Source organism: Acartia tonsa, chromosome 3 (genome assembly GCF_053477335.1).
Source record: "Acartia tonsa isolate MP-2025a chromosome 3, ASM5347733v1, whole genome shotgun sequence".
Lineage (NCBI taxonomy): Eukaryota > Metazoa > Arthropoda > Copepoda > Calanoida > Acartiidae > Acartia > Acartia tonsa.
The window spans coordinates 54,175,090-54,200,574 of NC_137262.1; the positions used below are offsets into that span (position 1 = coordinate 54,175,090).

The 25,485-nt window shown below is 31.6% G+C and overlaps 1 protein-coding gene across 1 annotated transcript in view; it reads left to right on the forward strand.

Annotated features, from left to right (window-relative positions):
- LOC145314940 (uncharacterized) overlaps positions 1-25,485 on the forward strand; it is a 42,835-nt gene that overhangs the window by 13,214 nt on the left and 4,136 nt on the right. Inside the window, exons 2-14 of the mRNA XM_080155016.1 lie at positions 3,982-4,047; positions 4,178-4,653; positions 7,075-7,312; positions 7,982-8,056; positions 8,472-8,695; positions 9,007-9,655; positions 13,086-13,240; positions 14,085-14,298; positions 14,580-14,990; positions 21,426-21,623; positions 21,856-22,549; positions 23,184-23,339; positions 23,589-23,732. Of these exons, the coding sequence (XP_080011142.1) occupies positions 3,982-4,047; positions 4,178-4,653; positions 7,075-7,312; positions 7,982-8,056; positions 8,472-8,695; positions 9,007-9,655; positions 13,086-13,240; positions 14,085-14,298; positions 14,580-14,990; positions 21,426-21,623; positions 21,856-22,549; positions 23,184-23,339; positions 23,589-23,732 (3,700 nt within the window). The remainder of the gene's footprint in view (positions 1-3,981; positions 4,048-4,177; positions 4,654-7,074; positions 7,313-7,981; positions 8,057-8,471; positions 8,696-9,006; positions 9,656-13,085; positions 13,241-14,084; positions 14,299-14,579; positions 14,991-21,425; positions 21,624-21,855; positions 22,550-23,183; positions 23,340-23,588; positions 23,733-25,485) is intronic.

Below are 25,485 nucleotides of genomic sequence, written 5' to 3' on the forward strand. Positions count from 1 at the left end.
TAATAATGATCTATTCTGCATATAAATCCTTCTATTTAATATAATACTAAATATTTTTAGATATAATTATCTCTGTCAGTGTGTAAGTTAGTATATAACATTTCAGAAATTAAACATTTTTTTACACTAATTAAATTAATAGGATAAATGGTTTTCTGTGTGTATGAGGGTGTCTGTGTGTGAGTGTGTGTGTGTGTATTTGGCCAGATGGTGTAAGAATTCTTCTTCTCTGTGTATGTATGTGCGTGTGTGTGTGAGTGTATGTGCAAATATAGAAATAAATCACGGAAAAAAGATATAAATATGACTCCTTAAAGTTTTGAAGTTTAAATATTATGATATGCCTCTTTTGTCCTATTACTTAAACCCTGCCTTTTGGCAAATATATTTTTTCCTATTGCTCTATCCCTGTTTTCCTCACGTATTTATAATGTTGCCTTATCCATAATTCCCTGGCAATTGGCTAAAACATGACTTATTTTCTCGGTTATAGAACTTCATTAGTTGAAAACAAAAGTGCTATCTCTCTCACCGCCCCTCTGTTAGACCTAAGATCATTAAATTGACTTAAAACCTTATTGGTTTATTTCGACAATATGCAATTTACTTCAACATCAAAAATACTCATAACTTTTATTGCATGAAATCTTTACTATCAGAGAGAGAGAGAGGAAGGGGGGGGGGGCAATGGTCTGTTTATTACACTAGTTCCCGAAGTGTTATAATAACGTGTTCAGTTAGTTGAGTGTTTAAACATTTCCATCACTTGTTTAGAAGGAATAATTATGTGTATCTTCATTAGGGATGTACATCAATTTATAGTCCATTGTCTTATCCCTTTAGCTCCCATCATTAATATACCCTGTATCGCATTTCTAATAATGACATTATAACCATAAGCCTAATGTCGATATAATAGAAACTCCAAGGTTTGTAGGATATACTTTCCCCCGTATAATATTATTTTCTCACATATTTAAATAGTAAAATCTAAACATGGTGTAATATTGAAAGGGAAGGTAGAAAATAAAACAAAAATTATTAAGTTCTTCATGTCTGAGGTGAAAATTGCATTTTTAGACTATTTACAAAAATAAATTTCTTCTAATTTTAATGCAAATTTATTATTACAATCAGCTTTTTATTCAGTCAAAACAGTTTTCTTCTAAGCATGTTTTTGTCTATTACTCAGTATTCGAAAAAGTATGAAGGGGGCAAAAAACACCCCAAAAATCATCCCAAGATTTAGTATAGAAATAAAATATAATAAAACCATCCCATAATTGAGTTATGTTATTTACTTGGAGTAAGAAGTTAATTTTTCAAATGTAAATTTAAGGGAGAATATATTTTCAAACGTACTGGATAAAATTTTTAATTGCCATTGACCTATCGCTGTAATAAATAGCGCACAAACTATATATGAAATTGAAAGCCTAAGTTGGCCTTCTGTTGGCTAAATATGATGGCGGCGATATCAACCATAAGGGAAAGTAAATTCATTAGGATTAGTCTCCTTTGGACAGGGATATATACTTGTGAGAAATTAATTGCAGAAAAATTATCCTATTATATAGAATAGTAGGTTTTTTTGGTCTGCAGCTTAAGATTGAGTACTACATTTTATGGAAGCTTTTCATAGGTTCTGGGTTGGTTTTGAGCTCTTTGATGTTTAGATTTGAGTCCTAAATCTTTGGATGGTTTTAGTCTATATTTTACTTTCCCTTATAGTTATCGATGACAATTTTCTTTCTTAATTGGCTATTTATTAACTTGTTATTACTACACCAATGATGGTGGACATAATTGTCCTTGTTTATAATTGAATTAGTGTAAATCCAGCATGTTTCATTTTTATAATCTTTAATCTTAATTGCGCTGAGACAATTTTGCTAACATTTTTAGGAAATTTAAAGATAATGGTATTACAATAGAATCACAGGGCAACGATGACTTAATTTCTATTGTGAAATTATAGAAATGACAACTACAGAATCATTTTTTGGTATCAAACAGGAAAATTGTTATAAAAATGTAACATTTGTAACTCGTACAAAATGTTCAGAAAATATTTGTCTCCGAGATAGTCAATTAGCAGTATTGGCGGTTTCTGGAGAAATATTTGAAACATTAACTACGTTTAATAAACTGCGATTGTAATGTTATTAAGCTGAAAGAGAACTCTATAGTGATCTTTAATCTGAAACATCTTTATATTTTTGGCAAAACTAAAGGAAAAATATTTGTACATTTGAGACAAAATTGTTATAAACTGATCAAGCATTAATTGGATAGGCCCCTCTGCAACTGCATATTAAAATTCAAGATATTATCCCTGAAAGTACCGTGTTGAGCAAAAATACCCACACCCTTATATTTTAAAAATGAAGTTATTTGTTTGCTTCTTATGTCAGGTTAGGTTCGATTCTTTTGGTTATCTCGCATTTTTAAGAAAAAAAATAACTCCTTCCAAAATTTGACAAGCAGCTATGGTTAAGACCTTGTACAAAAAGCACTGTTATTAACATAATATAGAACATTGTTCCAATTGCTATTTTAAATTAACCTTCATCACTCTCTATGATAACTCCATTATATTTGGCAGAAAAACTAAGGGAAATGGCAAAACTATTTCATAAGATCTAACTGTATCCATATTGTAACCTATATACAGGCATTTTTACAGATGGCTTCATTTTCAGGAAAACAGGGCAGACATGGATATTTAAAAAAAATAATTTAGTATCATATAATGATAGCCTTTGAATAAAATTAATTTCATTAATTAAATTAAATTTTAAACATTTAACATTTATATTTATATTTTTATCTCAATTTCGTTTTCATTCTCTTGTTATCAACAAACATATGAAATTTTGAGATTTTATGAGATTAATTCATAATTAAATTTACAAACGCCTTATCAAATTTGGAACCAAATAATAGGAAAGAAACATATTATCATATAGTACTTATACAATAATCATATTTTCAAAAACTAAGGATAGAAAGAAAAATGTAGAAAAATGAATATATATACTTTGGAAATAAATTAGGCATAGGTAAACAAAAGAAACACACAATCTTTCTATTGTAAATTAATAAAGTTTTTGGTATGAATTATAAGATTTCCATTGACTAAAAATGACAAAAGAATATTCTTGATACATGTCTGTATTTTGAAAAATAAGTTTTCATTTAACAAGATTCATAATACCTACCAAGAGAAAATCTTATTAATTTTTTTAGTGTTCATATTTTTAAGCAAAAATCTCTTAAAGAAAAAAAGTATTTCATTGACTACGATTTAAGATATGAAATTGATCTCTTATCTAAAATATTTAACCTGATTTTTTGCAAAAATGTCATATTCAGTGATTAATTTACAATACTTACCAAAACTTTATAACTTTATAATAATATTATTATATAAATGGATTTATTATTACTTGGATCATTAATAAAGTGAAACCTCTCATTCATCCCCTTTTTTCTATCCTCTTACCTCCAACTGGATGAACGAACTGACCAATGAATGATATCCATGTTAGCAACCTAAATTTGCGAAAAAAAATTCCTGTCATAATATCCACGTATATTCTACATCCATTATTATAATGTATATCTTTTTGCTATATTTATAAAGATGTTACATTAAATGAACACCAACATATCTTCTCACCAAATATTTAGTAAAAACCGCAGGTTTAATATTTTTTCAAATAACTTTTCGTTGTTTTCAGCTTTTAGTTTCATTGACAGAGAGAGGAGAAAGTCGAATTATTTTTACCTTTTTTAAACAAGGATATTTATAATCCTGATTTAGTAGAGGTTTGATAATTGTCTGCCTATCTATTTGTTATATACATTAGATCATAAACAAATTTAACTTTGATTTTTATGTTTCTAGAGATTAAATTTTATTCCTATAAAGAAATAATTATTGTTAATAAAAATATTATCTAATTATTATTTTTTCAGACTCGGAAGGCAAATGACAGTGCAACAGTCCTACAAATCAAAGAACAATTTCAAAAACAGATTGAGGTAAAACTTTTATGTTTATTATTTTGAGTATGACTAATTGTCAGTCCATCTGTCCTTCTGATTATCTGTATGTTAATCTTTTTATGATCTCAGTTTCCTTTTGTAGTTAATGTTCGATATTATTTTGTAGGAAATGTTAAAAAGTTCGGAGCGGCATGAAACGCCGAGCATCCCGTCATCCCTAGCAAGTTCTAGCCGCCTAAACACCAACGGCATAACCAGCGGCGGCGTCAACAAATCCGCCATGCGCTCCAACTCCACCGTGATCGGCGGTAACAAGTCATTGTCCCAACCCGCCATTAACCACGCCCGCCTTCCATCGCTGCAGCTCGATCCGCCGCCGGAATTTTGTGGCGGTATCGCAAATTCCCGCGCCACTACTCTCTCGTCGGCGGGTAGTCGGGAGAGCGGCGATACACCGCGCCGCTGGGGCCTCGCCGATATCTCGCCGATGATCAACGCCAATGCTACAAACAACAATAACCTACCCGGGCTCGAACCATCTACCTCTAATTTTTCTCGGTCCCGCCTGGATAACAAGAATAACTTGTTGGCGAGAGAGGAGAGCCGACATGTGTCGCCCCGACCAAGACCTAACCCCGTCAGGTATATCATATTTTTCTCAGTTCCTAATTATTAAGGTCTTTTATATTTAAAATCAAAGCATCATTACAATTTAAATTAATCTGCATTTTAAAAAGTACTTTATTCTTAATTTGTCTCAAAAAACAGTCTACAAAATTGGAGCTGTATAAATTGAGTTTAAAAGTATTTATTTTTATGTTGAATTTTATCTGGATATTCGTTTTTTATGCCACTATTTGTGAGATAAAATTAAAAGGTCTTTAAAAATCTAAACCCAACTAACTAACCCTGCTATATCTGGAAGCATTTTTATTGACATACAATATCTTTGTGTTCGTCGACTAAAATAACTTGAAAAGTATTATTATAATTTCTTAGATTTGTATTACAGATCTAATTTACATAACGACTACATCAAAATTAAATATAATATTAGCCAATAATAATGGCAGCCTAAAATCAGATTCTTTGATTATTTAATAAAGTATTTTGTTGACATATTAACAGATCTCTAGTTTAACAGGCCTAAATCCTTACATTTCTAATATAATGATTTTTTAGTCTTAGATTTATATATTTTAGCATAAAATGATATGTGCATTTATCACTTTAAACATCAAACATTAATATAGGTGAACGAATTACCAAAAAACACATTGATTTAGTTTTCAATTGAGCTTTAATACTAACAATGATGACAACATCCATTCGTTCCAAGCACACACAAACTTTGTTTATAATAAAATATTCTGCTTTATATTAGACGATAGTGTGGTTTAATATAATACATTTACAACAATTGTTTTGAATGGTGAAATATTTCAGACAAAAAAGTTTTTATATTACCTTTTTAATCTGAATGTGTTTTGAAAACTATATAACATACTGACGTATAAACACAACTTGTAAAGAAAAGCTTTGGTCAGAGAAATAATAAATTCTATAGCAAATGTGTCTGATGTTCAAATGGCTCAAAAAGAGCGACAACCATTTCTAATTGTCAGGAAAAGACATGGATAAACATTTAATAGTTCTAATCCATTTGAATCATATAATTGTTTTGATATATTCTAGGGATTATTTTCTTGTTTTTTTTTTATTTTCTTGTTATAACACATTTTGATATTACTGACATAATTTTTTTACTTTAATTTCCCTGACGAATACTGTGAATCAGTTTACTGTTCTTTTTACACCTAATATGAAAATCTTATTAAAAATTTATTAATATGTGCTTGAGAAAATTTATTCTATAGCATTTAAGCTAATATTAACATGCATTTATATAAAATCGTTCAGCTAGCAATTTAAACCTGCTTTAGTTACTGTCGACGTAAATATCTCTTACAACAATATGTCATTTATGAACATTTATTAAAAGTCCTGTAATCACTTTAGAGTATGAGAGTCAACTTAATTCTTCTAGAAACATATCCCTACCCTGCGTTTGAAATTGAGCATTTGTATTACAGTTAATATAAAAATGATGTCGACATTTGTTCAACATTAAGGCAAGAAAAAGCTCAATGGCACAATAGGCATTTTAGTAGCGCTACTATCCTATAACTTCAATACGTCAGTACGTCCTATTCAGTAAATCTAGCTATAAATGACTGTAACTTATGGTTTTTAGCCTGACTGGATAGAATGACTGAAAGCTATTTCCAGTATGGCTTCGAAACCGATTAATATCCGATTCCGCTGTATTAGAACACAGTAAAAGTGTCTGACTAAGACGTCAGAAAAAATTAACAATTAACCAATGAGAGGCCGCTATATATTTTACCATTGTGAATACTGGCTTCTCATTGGTTAATTGTTAATTTTTTCTGACGTCATAGTCAGGCACTTTTACTGTTTTCCTGTATTAGAACAAGTTCTAGCCACACTGAAAATTTATGCATAGCATCGTATTACAGACAATTTTCCACAAATATTGAAATCAGTTTGTTAACCTTATAATTTTTTTATTTTAGTATCCGCGGAAAGCTTTCTACAAAACGATGCGATAAATTACAATTCCTTTACTTATGTAGATTGTGATATTTATCATTGCTTTGCTATTTATGGACATAACTATCCTTGTTTTGTTTGTAATAGCGCTTTTTCACATAGGTCTATTAGTCCATTGATAAATTTGAAATGGCCTTTATAGGTTTTTCAAAATATTAAATGGTTTTGAAGCTTTAACAATATTTACCTATAAATGAGGATAAAATCAAAATTGCAATGTTCATCAATCCGACAATCATTTATAAAATACATTGTGAAAATTACGTTTGTTTCTTTGATTATTTATGTATTTTTGAAAATCTTTGACTAATACGTGGATCTGATCTTATTCTAGTACTACGTATGTACAAACATGAACTTAATAATTTCTAAAATTCTTAAAAATCCAAATGAATCAATATTTTTTCAAAATGTATTATTTATATTTAGTAGTCCAACAAGAATTGATGAGAGGTTGCGTGATCTACGTCCACCCGTCAACCCTCCCCCTCCACAGCCTAAAGTTGCACCATCCCAACCCAAAGTCCCACCTCCCCAACCGAAGAACCCGCCTCCCCCACTCCCCGAGTCAGGTCCGCGCGTGCGCCCCGACATAACCATTAGCCCGCGAAAGCCCGAAACGCCGCCAAATTTTATGCATATTCAGCGCGGAAAATCTTTTCTAGAGGTAAGGTGTTTTTTCTTCGCTTTTTAATGCATTTTTTGCTGAATTAGAATGTTTTAGTTTAAAGATTTCATAAATGAATTGTGAAAATAAACAGTGAAGACATTGATTAAAGTAATTTAAATTTATATTTCGCATTTTTTGCTCTTGCATTAAGTAGAAAAGGTGAACAAAAACTAAGTGAAATAAAATTTGTATAAATTTTGCCTTTTTAGCTTGAAAATATTAAGGGAAATAAGGGTGTAGATTAATTATAATTAACTTTGTCTGTCCGGCCGTCAGTCCGTCAGTAATGGTATGAGGATATAGGATATAATACTTGGCACGTCGGTTTGTCAGTGATGCTAAACCTTTTCTTATTCTTTTTTTATTATCACTGAACATTTGCTCTATAACTTACGTTGCAACTTCGTCCATTAATTATTTTTGAGCATTCTTACTTATTGTGTTTATTGTCCTAGGAAAATGGGGATGGATGACACCGCTTTTGGCCTACCTATTCTATTGACGTAATAGTAGAGAAAAAGAGAGAGGGAAGGGGGAAAAATTACCTGACGTCAATAGAATAGGTAGGCCAAAAGCAGTGACATCTATAACCATTTTCTAGGGCACTATGGACAGCTACTGTTGTCAAGCTTGTTTATTAAAATCTCTAACCCCATCCTTCCCTAGGCAAGATCAGCTGTACAGAGACAGATAGAGAAGATGTTCACAGACGCAAACACTGATGTCACGGATATTAAACAAAGGAAATTAGATTGATTACTAGCTTTATCGATTTTAAAATACCTTGAGTTATAAAGCTGTAACATATCTTACTTTTAAATCGTAATGTATGAAAGATATAGAAAGCAATTAGTCTATGCCGCATAACGATATTGTTTTAACTTTCGTTTAAGTCACCTATTTTTTTCTTTTGTAGTAGTAAAGTAGTAAGGTTTTTTTCTCGTTAAGATCCCGCTTTTAATTGATTTAGTTCAATTTTCTATTTTAGAAAGGCTTTATATGAGTCTTGATTAGGAGAATGTTTATTTTTATTTTCAAATTTGCGATAACCAAAGTAGTATTAAAAGAACAATTTAAATTTAAAGCATTTCATGTTGTTATTCATTTGTTATACTGCCCCACTAATTTATGTATGATCAATTTAATGATCTCGCGCAGGCAAAGCAGCAACGTGAAGCACACAATGCACGGGGTGTCCCACGTGAGGCCGGAGGAGGAGGACATGTACCAGACCCCGCCCCCCACACACTATGGCGTCGGGGAGGCCATCAAGGCCAGGAACACGACCGCCGAAATCCATGAGGTTATTAGGGCCAGGGGCGCAGCAATAACAGAGTCAAACCATCATAGTAAAATTAATAGGAATGGATTTATTACAATGTGACTCTTATGTAAAAGTAAATAGAAAATAATGATGTTACAGTGCCTGACGACTACTGAAACCACTCATCCCTTATCAAAAATAAATCAAAAGGGGGGGGGGGGGTTGTATTTTTTCCATATATGCCTACACCCAGGGGGCGTCTAACACTGTTGGGCTACCCAATATAACCTAACCTAAATTAAACAAAAAAAACTTCCCTCTCCCCGCTTTATTTTTAATTATCAAAAACAATATGAGGGGGTTCCTGTGCTTAACAATGCATTTTAAGGAAAAAAGCTAAAAAAACACATAAAAACAAATCAATTAGGGCATTTCGTATAATATATTTTAAAAAGTCACATAATGAAAATTCCAATTTTATCAGAACCATCCTTGAAGAAGACAGGGACAACCCTTTCCATTCTGACTCAGACAAAAGCAAAACAGAAAGATTCACATCGCGCAGCACAATTGCTGAACGAACCATTGAGCGCAAAGAAAAGTTTATCTCCATTGACAGTTTGTCACAGTCGACTAGATCATTCAATTCTTCCGTTGATCTTGGCAATATTGAGTTGGGGGGACCACGGGGAGGCGGTCTTAATAATAAGGCAGAGGAAGGTTTGGCGGCGATGGTACGGCGGCGTGAACGTAGCAGAGAACAGGATGAGAATGTCCGCCGAATTTCTGTGCACCAAGAACGGATGGACTTTAACGACTCACCAACGTCATCACCGCCCTCCGTTTCATTCAGCGCCATTACTGATACATCAACATCGCCGCGGCTGAGTGGGGATCGGCGGAGCGGCGGCGGCAACAGTTCCTCCCCGCAGGGCACTTTGGAGAGCAGAGTGGAGGTGAAGACAAAATACAAGTCAAGTCTGAATATAATCAAGTCTAAGCCGGTGAAGTATAAGATAGAATACCTGGGGGCTGTTCCTATCCGCAGCAAGGCAACTAGCCTTGAGTCTTTACAGGTATAGATTGAAAGATACATAGATAGATATATTGTTATATAGGTAGAAGATATTTAGATAGATATCTAGATAGATAGGTAGATATGTAGTTAGATATATATTTGGATAAATAGTTAGATAGATAGTTAGATAGATAGTTAAATAGATAATTAGATAGATAATTAGATAGACAGTTAGATAGGTAAACACACACATAGATAGTTGTCATATTTTGTTGTTTAACAGGTATCAGTTCTGAGTCTAACTCACTTACACACGACCTCATGATATAAACGTTAAATATGGTATCTACTGCTTATATGTAATTAAGAAGACATCAATAGTAGAATAGATTGATTTTTTATGTTTGTTTATATACAAAGTGACACAAGTGTATGTTATTAACACTACTATGAAAGGTTTTGCAGTCAAAGGATTGTTAAGTAACCTAACACTGTGTAGTGTAATTAAAAGAAAGAGGAGACATGCATATAGAATAGACAGACACATGACTGCATGACAGAAAGACAGACACAACTGCAGAGACATACAGACAAACTAATAGACAGACATATGAGTACATGACAGAAAGACAGACATAACTGCAGAGACATACAGACAAACTTACAGACAGACAAATAAATGCATGACAGAAAGACAGACACAACTACAGAGGCATACAGACAAACTAACAGACAGACAAATAAAATTTCAACATACCCATTTCACCCTTTGTTAATTGAAAGTGTATTGCATTAATTTTAGACAAAAAACCTAACATGAACATATGACTGAAAATTAAAATTTCTTTTAAGTTTAAAATGGACTCATTTACTCATTTTAAAAGCCAGGTTTTTTCGGACATGGATTTAAAGCCGCAAAGATGTTTTAAATATGAGAAAAAGTAAAAAGTTATGGGCAATGTGTATAAATATCCGATGGATTAGAACCGGTGCCCAGCATCATGAAAAATCATGTATAGCATCGTATTATAAGCAACTTTCCACGAATCATGAAATAAATATTACTTTTTTTAGCCCTGGCCTTCAGTTAAATATCAGTTTCAATCTTATAATTTTTAATTTTAATATCCGCAAAAAGCTGTCCATTATTTGTTTCACAAAATACTCGTTCCAGACGTTAGGATGATTAAAAACAAGGGCAAAATAATAAATCAACAGGCCCCCCAAAATTTAAACACATGTTGCTTGCTCGTTATAAAACTTAATGATGACAATTTGTAAACTGTTTAACAATGTTGAAAAGTTAGAGGAAAAAAAGTTTTTCTCGTATTCATTCGAATCCGGTGGATAGGAACCGGTTCTCATCCATACGAAAAAACTATGTCTAGCATCGTATTATATCCAGCTTTCTACGAATATAAAAATGTACAATCATAAGATTAAAACCAGTTTTTTTAGCCCGTGCCTACGGCACCTACGGGCTAAAAAATTGGTTTAAATCTTATAATTGTACATTCCATATCCGCGGAAAGCCGTTTATAATACGATGCGAGAAATAACTATTACAGATGCACCTTCACTAAGTATCAAATGTTATATCATATAACAAGTGTGCTTAGGTTTGACAATATAACTTTTTATACATGACATTCTATATTTTAATACAATACGTGGTTTTTATGGGTAATTATTTTATGATGTAACACTTCAATTATCCTCTTCTCTAGGCCTTTTTCTTAATGTTATTTTATAGAAATTTAAAGCTTTTAGAAACAGCTTTATGACAGGAGGACTTCATGCTTTGATATACAGTTTCTTTAAAAAAAATCACACATCAAGGGATTGGGAAATGGAGTATACTGTCTGTTATGCTAGTTAAATAGATATATTATTACTTGGATGTTGCACCAGATTTTCAAGTAATCTAATAAATTAATACTAGCAGCTGGCTAAAATAACGATACCCCCTTTACCAAATCCCCTCCCCCTTTTCCAGATCTTATAAACAACATTCAAACAACTTCATTACTTTAAAGAAAAATATTAATTCCTGACTTTATTGAAAGTAAAACTAAGTATGAACGAAAAAGTTATAAATCTCATAGAGTCATCTTAAATTTTAAAAACTTTATATCACTTTAGATTTTTAAAATTTAAACATGAAAATTTTTGTACATAATATTATTTAACTATGTGAAAATGATAGGTTATTTATGTTTTTTACTTTCAAAATAAATTATATGACTCAAGGGTTTTTGAATATTACGACATTTTAAATTAATTTATACATGAAAAATATGAAATTAAGCATCTTTCTATCTCGGTATCATTATATGCAAAAGACGAAAATAAGATGCCGAAAAAAGAGACTCAAAAAGGATTAACAAGGACAAAAAATCATACCAGCATACTAACAAATGTAGATACTCTTTGAGTAGGGTATATTATACATAGAAATAGATTTATATTACCTGGATCTTACACCAGATTTTCATGTACTCTAATAAAATGAAACTTATAGCCGGCTAAAATAATGACCCTTCCCAATTACCCCATCCCTTTCGCTCCTACTGGATGAACGAACTGCCCAATAAGTGATAACCATGTTAGCAACCTAAATTGACGTCAATTTTTACATTGTCATATAATTCAGATATATGTCAGTTTTGAGTCAACGCGAATAATATTCCGACCTCAATGAATATATACACACACTAAAATTTCTACATTAATGAAACACCTTGTGTATTTTTGTCCTTTAATTAGTTTACTGTGACGTCATAAAACCTTGACGGACGTATGACCCTTGTTATAGAAAAGCATTTCAACTGAAAAAAAGTGGGAAGATCTTTTTCTTTGTAATGACTACCAAGTCATGATCATTATAACTTTATAATCACACTCTCCCCAAGTCCTCTCTCTCTTTCATATACAAACAACTTGGAATAGGACAGCTATTCGGATTAATATTTCAACTAGGGGAATCTGCTTTGAGAATTTTAGACCTCAATCTTTAATAGCTACGGAGAAATTCTTAATTTTTTACAGTGACTGACTAGATGATACAGGGCCATAATGCACAAATTATAAGTAGGTTCCTACTAAAATTTGGTTTTAGTAAATGTTCTTCTTTATGATTTTCCCTTTCTTTTATGAAAAAGAAACCTTAAAAACATTTTAACTCTCAAGAAAGCATAGAATTAGACAGTGGAAATGTATACAAGTTTTTTTTTCTTTTGCCTTTCTAACTCTAAGCTAACCATATTTCAACGAATTTACAATTATCCTAAATTCATTTGTATGTAAGTAACCTAAAAGAGCTATATTTCAAGCACAAAACCCTGCGGAATAACTTATTTTTATCTAACCAAACTATATGTATATTTAGATACCCCTGAGAGTGCCTAAAGCCAAAAATAAACCTTGCAGAGCACCTATACCTTTTAATATTTCATATAATCTCTACTTAACCTAAACATACATTCTAGGTACCCCTGAAAGAGCTATATTTCAAGCACAAAGCCCTGCAGAGTCTCGGTCACTCAAACCTACCTGGAACCCTGGAAATTTCTGATACAGGAAAAGATTATTATTTTTGCCTGGATCTACATAAAGTTTATGTTATTTACATAAGCGTCCAAGGGTGGGGGTAAAGGGGTGTTTATCTTCCTCAAACTTTAAAACCCTTTATTTTACCCCCTTGAAAATTTTTAATAGATTGGATGACCCCCCCCCCCCTCAAACATTTGAAACACCCTATTTTAACCCCTAAAAAAGCTTGGGCGTCCTTGATTTTTTGCACTTTTTGTATAAAAAGTAACAAACTGAAGAAAATTAACTATCATCAAATAAAGTATTCAAGATACCTTATTTGTAAAAAATATCTCCTTATTTCGATCCACAAAATTAAACTTTTTAACATGCACAGGTCTAAAAGTTCAATACATCCGAGAACTTCACAAAGGCGTGCAAGAACTATTCAACTCCTTCCCTACGATAGCCGTGTGGGCGGCTGTTAAATTCGCCTACCGTCCGGTAACGTCTAAGTCCGGCGATCGGCGGCATAAATTTTCGTTTGTGCCGCTGATAAGGGACAGCAGTGGCGGTAGCAGCGAAGAAGATATTAATAATAGGAATGTGCATAAAAAGAAATTTTAGTCAACCAGAGAAAATAATGTCTATAAGAAGAACAGCAATAAATGTATGAGTATGGATGTATAATCCAGACAACTACCTGGTTCAGGTGGTAGGAATCTTTTTCGTCTACTAGCAACTTGACTGTGTTTATATTTGCGACGCTATTGGCTGATATTCAAGACCCATTTATAATTTGCGCATTGTTTACACCCGTATGTACAATTACATATCGCTTGTGCAACCTCTATTATTTTACTTTGATAGCAATAACAACCTGACTGAATTTTGATAAAATATACCAAATTTTTTTTATTAAAAGTATATATTTTTATGAACATTGAAAAATGTAGGGTGCTTCACGATCTTGATTACGAGGAGATCAACCTGGCCGCTGCGGGGCCCCATCCGCCAGTATTTGCCTGCGTTATGCGGCGCGCGGGCATGCCAAAACAGCTGGAATGCCACGGTTTCATTTGTTCCTCAGCGGAGGATGCGATTATTATAGCGGCAAATCTTTACCAAGCTTTGGTTGATACCATGAAAAAGAATAAAAATGCCGGCAAGGTAAATTATCTATTTTTTTTCTTTCTATTATATTTCCCTGTAATTTTCAATTTTTTGTCCATTTCTATATATTATTTATATCACTATGAACCATTATTTAACACTATATCAATATTTTTTAGTTAGGAATAATCTATCTTACTAATCTAATAAACAATTCATGTCAATCTATTTTCATAAATCTATCTAAAAGATCATCTTTTATTTTCACATTTATCAATCTATCCATTTAACCACCTCTATCATTTCCCCTATCTAATTTAATTTAACTTACTATTTAGGTTGACCCACATTCCCCGCGAAGCATGCGTCGCAACGAGTTTGAGCGCAAGAGCACCCGCAAAAGCCGCCGCGGCGAACCTCCAATCCGACCGCCACGCAAGAAGCGCACTCGCGGCGATGAACCGCGCGTAGTCACAGGCCTTGTGCGCCGCAGAAGTATACGCGGTAGCGCGCGCAGCGTCAAAAGCAACCGCAGCAATAAATCGAACAAAAGTGGCCGTCGCCGCAATGATCCAATTTCTGGCGCTTCGCGCCGAGGACAAATGTCACGTGATGATTTGGGGCGTAAAAGCAGTCGGCGGCCGACGGCGGCTTTCCAGCAGTCGGAGGTCAAAGGAGACATACTGACAAAAGTTACCATTGGAAGAACAAAGAGCTTTGCAAAGACTAATAATCAATATAATTTACAGGTAAGGATTACTTTCAATTGCAAAAAAAGGAAGGACAAATTATCATAAACAAAATTATCCCTTCTGTAGATTGAATTGAATTGGTTGAAAAATTTGGACGCTACTACCTTATAACCAACCCATCAAAATTCAAGAACTTAAAGTTTTTGGGCCAATGAATAAGATTATGCGGTTATGAAACTTTGGGTACCAGTGTAGTTTGGAGTCCCCTCCTTCGTTTATAAAATGTTATGTTTTGGAGTAGAAATGTATATTTTTTATAAAAGTGGTAATAGCTCACAAATTTCAGATTGTCAGAATCTAATATTTCGAAATTTAAAAATATCTTTTTAATGTCGATATAACAACAGCACTAAATTTTAACATGATAGGGGGAAATACTTGCAAATTTCTAATCCAGTTCATAAATAATAAATATCTATATTATTATTTAATGAAGAAAGAAATACTAGAATTTTGATTTTTATATGAGAACCCCATTTTTTTATATTATATTTTAAATGTCTTTTACAATAAGAAATTTAGAAATACATCAATAAATCTTAAACAAAAGCAATTTTTTACATATATATGTCAATTGAAGAAAAACTTTTTTGTCAATAATTATAATGAGCAGAAGAGCGATTCTGTCTAGTTATTAAATAGAGACGTGTAATAAAATTTTAATTTATATGATATAGGTTGAGGGCAGGGATTTTAAGGATCATTTTTAAGACAAAATGTGTTATTCATCTACTTTTTTGGTACTATCATTATTTATCAACTAAATAATAAAAATTTTAACAGTAAGTGTTAGATTTGGCTGGCAGAAAAGATATAGGTAAATATACAGATGTCAAAAATGTTCATAATTTAAACAAAATGTATTATATACAATACATAAAATAGAATGCTAATATCGTTACCAGTAAATAAAACAAAATACTACATTAGCCCCTTCTATTATAATTGCAGAAATAATTTTTTTTTGTGGGGGGTGTTATACTCATGTGTCCCTGGCGGGGGAGAGGGTTAGCCCCGAGACATTTATAAACATTGTTCAAGGGCCAGATGTGAACATTTTTAAAAATATTACTCTGTTTAACTTATGTGCTGCTATTATATCAACATAGCATGTAAATGGAATTATTAAAAAATACTTAGTTTAAGCATGCTCTTAGAAAATCATATCGAAAATATGATAATGAGTTCAATTTTGTTAATTCTTACAATAGGTATTATGTATGTCAATGACTGGTCCTTAAATGCAATAATAAGTGATTTAATGACTATATCTGCCAAAAAAATGTTTTTACTTTCAGTTACGCATTTTAATAATTATATGTGTCAAAAAATACTTCATTTTGCATTATAAATACTTTACTGTCCCTCTTTTTTCATGTTAATAAAAACTAAACAAAACATATAAGAATACTTTTGGTTATATATATGTATTGTTAGCCTAAGGTTAAACTTTTCCATAGTAAAAACAAATAAATGTGATAACACTCAATTGTAGCGAAGCACAACAAAAATTATGGATGGACAAACAGAAAAAAAGAATTAGAGAGTTGATGTTTAGTGGTCACAAAAGAAAGAGATCTTTCAATAAATAAATATATATGTCTCTTGTAGAATGATATTCAGACCGACGTACAAAGTAAATTGGCTTAGCTCTTTGGTATCTTCACCAACAAATTAGCAGTCTCTCTTAAATAGCAGCCAAGAAAATCATTTTTCCCTCATAGCTTTACGAACTGACGTACAAAGTGAATTATAGATCAGCTTTGTTACTAAAAAGAAAGGCAATGAGATTGGATAAGATGGACGTGTGTTGGTCATTTCATGGAACAATGAGTTAGGATAGTTACCCGGGTTCCTGTCACACATTACAATCACAATGAATTAAATACCTGGGTTAGTTTCTACAATGCTGTTACTTTACTTTATGAAAATAGTCCTTGAAATCCTGTAAAATCTCTTGAAAAGTAAGCATAGTTGAATTTTGAATGGTCAACATTTTGCTTCTTCTATTATTTTTGTAATATTATTAAATTGCCTCAAAAAACAGCCTAAAACTAGTTATATAAAGAATATTTTTCTGCATACAATATTCGTTTTTTTTTCAAGACAATTGACTATTTTCTAATGACACTATAAAACATACTTAGCTATGTTGAAAAAAAAGATTAATAAGTACAACCATTTTAGAGATTTTAAGTAAAAAATGTTTCCAATTTATACAAAATACTGATGAAATAAACTTTTTTGTTTATTCTAAATCTCGCACGAGCAGATTTAAAGGTTTAAAGTTGCCTAATACTTGGAAAATTGGGACATTTATTCATAAATTTTAATGCTTTTATGTTTGTGTTTTTTTGTATATTTATAAAATAATACAATTATGGCAATAATTAGCTCAAAATGATTAAAAATCATAGAAAAAACACACACACATAAGATGGCAAAATTTAAAATTTCGGAAGGTATTATTTTTAAATTTTTAAAATCAATCAACAAAATTAAAAATTAGGCCCATTTTACGTTTATATTGATACTATTTTTAAAAGAGAAAAGTGGTGTTTTTAGAAAGAAATACATACAAACATTATATGATTCAATTTGATGAATAAATATTCCTATTACTGCTTAAATCTTAGTTAATTGTCACTTAAGTTGCTAAATAGGCAAATAATTATCTTATTAAGAAATTACTTCATAAATAGATATCTTAAAGTTTAGGTAAAAATTTAATTTAAAAAAGCCTTTTCAAACTTGGAACTTGAAACTACAATATATTTTTATTTGGACACCAGATTGATAGAAATTATTAACCTGAAATTAAACCTGACCTTAAAACATTTTATGCATCTTTTATGAACATTGCAATTATAATTGTAAAGCCGTTCCCAAGAGCTCAATGAGAACTTACGAACATGAGTATGTGTATGAGTGTCTCTTTTTAGCAACGCGACCATGACAAGGGTTACTCTATTTGTCCACCTACATGCGTTCATACAATCTTACTAATAATAAATAGAAATAAAACATAATCAACTAATTATTATTACACGTTTTACATTTTATAACTCTTATTATATACTTTAAAGGTAATGCATTATTTAATTATTTGTAGTTTATGCTGTTAATGTTTGTAAAATGGCTCAATATCCACACAAAAAACACAAAATTATCCAAAAAAGCATGATTAATCCATTATTAATGCTTTATGAAGCTCTACAAGCGAAGAAATAAGATAGATTTATAGAAAGGTTTCGCTTATTTTTGTTATGCTTCCTTTTTTTATTCAAATAGTTTTTGAATTGATCTAGTGATCTATTTTGTTTACAATATATAAACACTCTTGTAAAGTTGCTCTAATTGGATTGAACTTTGTTGGCACGCTTCGCTTACTCTTTATAGGTACTCTATGTTTCGTTCCTTACTTATGTATGTATGTGTATAAAGTAAGAGGATGTTTGTCTGCCTGTCTGCCTTACACGTTCGACAAAAAGTTATTATCAGGATGATTTTATGTATATCTGTCAACTTTTTCCAACTGAATAATCATATGTAAGAAATGAGATAAAATGCATGATTTTCTAGTTTTAATAGGGATCAATGCCTAAATTGACAAAATAAACTCATTTACAGAAAAGCTTTGCTTCATAAAAAATAATAAAGTACAGTTATTTTCTTTCTCTCAAAATAATTTAGGCAGACAGAAAATGTTAAGATTAGATAAAAAGAAGTTGCAAAATAATAAAAATAAAACTCTTCTAATGACCCCTCTTATCTAGATAAACCTCTAAACCATTTTAAATCTCATATATCTAAAAAGAACGGGTCAATATAACCATTCGATATACTATTACTTGGATGTTGCATCAGATTTTCATGTACTCTGATAAAGGAATACTCGCAGCTGGCTCAAATAACGATACTCCCCATCCACCCCCTTTACCTCATCACCTTCCTTCGCACTGGATGAACGAACTGACCAGTAAATAAGAACCATATTAGCAAGCTAAATTGACGAAAAAATGTCCAATATCAATATATCCACGTGTATGCTATATCCATTCCCAGCCCCTTCTTGTTTTCCCTTTTTTATTTGTTGCTTAATTTGCGTTGTAAATTTACATTAGCGCCTATAGTGTCTGCTTTGAATTAAAATTAGAAGTAGGCCTTAATTGTATGTTTATACAAAACGTTGAAAATTAAAATTGAATAAAATAGCGACAAAAATTTAAATAAAACCTAGAGCTAATATATAAACTAAAATTGCTAGATTTTATGTGAATATTTATTTTCACTGAATCTATTAGTGGGACTAGGGCATGTTTTAGGTCAGTTGGTTGAAATATAAAAGACTAAGATGTATAACTTTTAAATGGGAGCAAAATAAAACATTTGTTTAAGAATAGAAACATCTTTTCATTTTTAATTAAAAATCCTTGGTTTAAGTTATCTTAATTGAAAATACAAATGTTTTGGTGTGTGTGAGGTCTGTAGTGGTCGGTAAGGATGTGGAATTAAAGTCTGAAGTTTTATCAAAAATAGGAAACATATATTTAGGTCAAATTGCCTGTTTGCTAATTTGATTTTGGAAAGAAACTTCTATTTTACCTCCAAATTTTCAATAAAATAATTCTTAATGTAGTTAATTTTTCGTTCTAAAAGATTAAATACTATATGTAGTACTTTAGTTTTTGTATAGAACGTAGTTAACTTGTTATTGCTGCATTACTTTTTTTTATAATATTGGTCTCTTTCCTGTAGTAAATGTTAAATATTATTATTTAGACCATTCTGGTTTTTGCATAAATTAATAAAACCAAAATGAGTTTCATTTAATTTTCTTAATTGTTTCAATTTTCTGGATAAAATCTTCTTTTTTACACCTTTTTTATTGAATACAATAATTTTGCTTTATGAAGCGGTGTGGTTTCTTTTTCGCATATTTTCATATTCGCACAAAAAAAAAGATTTGCAAAAAAAATAAATGGAGTGTTTAAAGATTTTGTTAAGGATACAAGGATTTTTTTTCTGTTGTAATAATATTCCTTTTCAGTTTGGTTTTAAAACCGATTTATATCCTCAGCCACACTGAGCAGTGAAATTGTTGGCGTCAAAGAATATGGTCGTCTATAGAAGATAAATAATAGATAACGATTAAAAGAAAAATGCACAAAAAAGTGTTTTGGCACAGTATTAAGTAAGAGTAAATTGATTAGAAATAATTTCTTACATTTTTCAAAAACCTTTACCGTATTTTAATGTCGAGTCTAACTGATGCCCGCAAAGTTAGAAAAGTAATTTCTTTTAATTTGTTTTAAATTTGAATGTTTATTTAAGAATAACTGTCTCTAATACTTTCAAAAAACAAATAAACTACAGATAAAAACGACTAATATCTTTCTGATAATTTACAGGGTGTAAGGGAAAGGTCTTTAATTAATTTATATCGCTTTCTTTTACAATACCAGTGGGCACACCCCTAGAGGCCTCCAGGGCCACTTGAAAGGGGGGAGGGGGTGATTCAGTTCCCACATTATCGTTGGTTTCTTTTAGGAGGTTGGTGGTACCCTCACCCTAAATAATTAAAAACCCTAACAGGACTTATGAGAAGCTACAATGTAAAGGAGAACCATATCGGTTCAGCTGTAAGCGAGATCCTTAGGTACAGACAGACAAACAAGCACATATAGTCATCTTGTTACTTTGATAAAGAATTTACAGGGTATGTAAGACATAATTTTACATAAAAAAAATTAGATGAGCGAGATTATTAATTTAACATTCAGTGTCCTATCCATTTATCCCTGGATAACACTATAGATAGGTGTTAATATAACTTGCAAAGTCCTACTCTATTTTATAATCTAGTAACTGATAAAAAAGAACTGTCTTTATTTTATCAAAAAGTTTTAAGTATGAACAACTTCTTAATCTTGGCTTTAAAACGTTGGAGACTTTATTGGTTCCTTATAAACCTGTGTCTAAACAATTCAACCAATAATTTTAATAATTTATTTAATTTAATTTTGTACATGATCAATTCTTCTTTCATTGTCGTATCCCCTGGATAAATGTACAGTATTTCCCAGTAATTAGTATTGCGAAAAGACATATGTACTAAAAAGAATCGATTTGTCTTTTTTATTAAAAGATTCGACATGCTGCGAAAAATATTAAAGTGTCTCAATAGCTTATTTGTTTTTATACCAATTAATTGCTAACAAAAACAGTAGGTCATAATTGTTAGAAAAATTAGTTATTATTTGTCCTTTAAAATTAAATAGAAATACTTTCATCTACTATCACTCTATCTAGCGATTTATCTATCAAGCTATCTATCTATCTATCTGTCCTAGCTTCTTATCTATTTATTCATCTATCTATCTATCTATCTATCTGTCTATCACCTATCTATCAATCTATCTATCTATCTAGGAACTATTCCGTGAGCTGAAGGAGAAGGAGGGTGTGGAAAGTATCGACGACGTGCTGAAGCGAGTGATCAGCCCGAACGGGATGTCCTTCAACGACATCAAGCCAGTGTACAGAGAGCTACTACTCAAGCTGGCCATGACTATGAGCCAGGATGAAATATTTGAGCGGTCAAAGTCCATTATGGCCAGCAATAAAAAGGTAGGGATAGATAAATACATTTCTAAATAATGAGTTAAGACAGTTATATAGGTATGTTTAATAATAGACAAACACAAATGGACATACACTCTGAATGACAACATACAAGCAATCACTTAGACAGATATATAGACTAAAACAAACAAACACAGACGACAAACATACAACAAAAAAACATACCCCCCAAAAGGATAAAAGACATGATCACTAAAACATTTCTTTAATTTTTTAGGTATTCAAAAAGTCGTCTGAACAGCACCAATCTGGATCCTTGGGTAGCTTTTTCAAATCCTTCTCTCGGCAGGCCAGCAAGGCAAACTCAGTGGCCGGCAGCTCCTCCAAGCACTCCTCGACCCTAGATACCAGCATCAAGTCAACAACCAGCGGCGGGACTAGCGGCCTAGGCAGCAGCACCAACACAAAATCCGGGAAATCGGCGCGCAGCAGCAAAGGGCTGACTAAGGCAGATATAAGCGGCCCCATGCCGATTCTACCCGCTGATTTACAACAGACTAGCCTGAGCAAAAGTATGGAGATGCTGAAACAAAGCGCGGCCGATCAAACAGACGATGCTTATGTCTCGTGCAGCGAATGCGCGTATGAGTCTGTTTGCGCTTACGGTTCATGCGCGTGTCGCGACAAAAAGCTGCGTCGCATATCCCTAGGCGAGCTGAAAGAAGTAGCACAAGAATGCGATGCTGATTCGTGTATCTCCTCGGAAAAATGCTACTGCTCAATGCGCGGCGATCCGCGGGATAAAGCCGCATCTTCCGCCAAACATGTGGACACAAACGCGTCTGTTTACTCTGAGATAACCGCGGATAGCGGCACAGTAACGGACACCTCGTGCTATAGTTATAGTATGAGCGGAACTATCCGGTCAAACCATCATCATTCATCTGCCAGCCATCTTAGCTTGTCTCCAGGTATACAGATATATAAATAGATAGATACTTAAAAGTAAAACAACATTTTATCTTAAATTTTTATTTTCTTTTACTCAGAGTTTCATGCTTCTGCAATCATCAGAAAGAGACTATTTTTTTCATTAAAAATAAATACGTGGATTTTTTACAAATGTTTTAGAGGATTTAATAGATAGATAGATAGATAGTTAGGTTTGTAGATAGAAAGATAGTCAGGTAGATAGATGGTTGGTTAACTAGATAATTATGTAAACAAGTTTTAGTTAGATAGACAGTAGGTAGAATGATAGTTAGACTGATAGATGGTTGTGTAGTTAGATAGGTAGATGGATAGATAGGTAGATGGATAGATAGGTAGATAGATAGATGTATAGAATAGATAGTTAGCGCGATAAATATTTAGGTAGATTGATAGTTAGTTAGATAAATAATATTACTATTAAGATATGTAGATAATTAGATAAATAAGTGTTAGTTAGATAGATAGCAAAATAGTTAGTTATATGGATTTATATTGATATTTATGTTTGTAGAGATATATAGTTCGGTAGTTTGATAGATAGAATCAGGGTTAGTATTTTTATATAGGAAGCAAAGCATAGAAAAAACTTCTACTTATTGTTTTTATTTTCAGTGAAACTTGGAACGTTGAGAAGTGTGAAGGACAATGGGTCAACTTGCTGTTCTTGTTCTGAATATTCTGTTCATGATATGAGTAGCATCAGGTCATCAAGAGGCTTACCCCCTATACCTTCGGACAGTGGCACTATTCGTAGTGGTCCTTATAAAGGCATGGAATAATTAGTATTAGAATAAACATTAAAATAAGTTCGTACATACTCCATAAACTACACTTGAATAAAAAAGAAATAAACTAAAATAGCTAAGAATTTATTCGGATAACTAATATTAATGTAATATTCTATGATTTATTGACAGTAACTTTAAAATTTGTTTGTATTGTTGCGCTACTTATGCATGTGTCCTTGTTAAACTTTGAAGTCTTTTATAATACTTATTATTCTATGATGAAAAATAGGCGATAGCCAATGGCGGAGCCGTACCACAAGTCCGCGGCGGAATGTTTCCGACGGCCGCGGCTCAGAAGGCAGTTCTTGCGGCTCGGCAAGGTCTTCAGTGTCGCCTACAAATTTGTCTGTCCGTTCATCGACCTCCCCTACAGGTAATGTTTTAGCTTTTAAAGATATTCTGCATGTTATATTAAACTTAGTCTCCCTCACTTAATTCATAACTTTGCTACATACATTTTACATATTTGAGAATATATAAATTAGCAAAAATTACCTAAAACCACCCAAAAACTTAAATCTGAAATTAAATGGTTTTTAGTTTTAGTATAAACCGTTTACTCAAAATACTTTTTTCACATAGTTAATCAGTGTAAAACTGTTTTCAATAAAAAGACTAAAAGCAAATAATGTAAAGTATTTTTAGTAAACATTCTTTATAATTAAAGCTTGAAGTTGCTTGTCTTTCAGAGATATAGGGAAAGGACAATTAATCTTTCCCCTTTAATTAAAATTAACTAAATGCCTTATTTTGTAAGGTTTATTATAATGGGTAACATGTTGAAAGCCATCCTTTTCCAAAAAATATTTTGGAAAATATGATTTATCTTTAATTGTCCTATCCCTTTATCCCTATGTATTTATGGCTAATTACGCCTCTGATTGATTTAATCTTTTCTTAGAAAATGTTCTTACAATGAAGTAATTTTTTTAGTATCTACCTTTTAACTTGAATATATTCTTTTTGTTATTGCTGCGCTGACTATGAACATTATTGTCTGTTGTATTCATTTTTTACTGTTTTATAAATATAAAGGAACAAAAGCAAACACATCCTAAGACTTTTTAATAAAATGTTGAATTGTCTGAACATTTAAAAACATTTTGTCCCAAGAATGGAGAATAAGAAATTGACAGGGAGTGAGAATTTTCATTCAAACATTCTCCCAACAAAATATCAAATATTTTGTGACATGTTATCTTGTTTTCAAAGTAATAGAATGTTTGTATGTGTGTGTTATATTATGTTATTTAAGATCTTAGAAACATAAATTAATGCAAATTTTAAATGAAATAAGCCCTCATATAGTATTTTTTATTAAATATTTCTTTCTTTTGAAATAGTAAGATTAGTGTATATTTCTTTATTATTTACAATAAGTTACCCTCCCTGAACCTATGTAAGGAGACCAATATCGGTTCAGCGGTTCAGACAGACAGTAAAGTAAGGGGCGCATCCATAAGTTACATAACATTTTATTAGTTAGATATTAAAAGATAAATTGAAGGAATTTAACTAAACATTAAAAGATTCTTGACTATTTCTTAAAAGCCTGGTTTATTTCAACAATAAATCAATAACTTTTTTGACACAAAAATAATCAAAACTTAATAATAATTTTAAATAAATTACAACAAAAAGTAATTGAGATTTTTCATCAAATATTGAAATTGAATTAAAGTGAAAATCTACAGAAACAGTTAAAATTTGTAATCATCTGAGAAAATCATCAATTTAGACAGTATTAAGTCAAAATGATGCTTTTTCTGAAGCTGCATGGGTATTTAGCCTACAATTATATTTCCATCAATTTTGTCTTTACAAGATTTACTGGGAATTTCTTATAATGCATCTTAACATTTTTCATTTTTTTTTGCTAAAATATATTGCATTTTAGGCAATTAGCAAGCATACTTTATGTTTTGATAAATATATATTTAATGATTCAAAAAAAGGATTATTTAAAATTTTACAAAAATCATTTTTAATTGATTAGTTGGTTTGTCAAGCTGAGTGTCCAAACATTTCAACCATTAATTGTAATCTACAGAAGGGGTTATTTTGTGTATCATCATTGGGAATGTACATCAATTTATTTGCCATTGTCTTATCCCTTTAGATCCCTG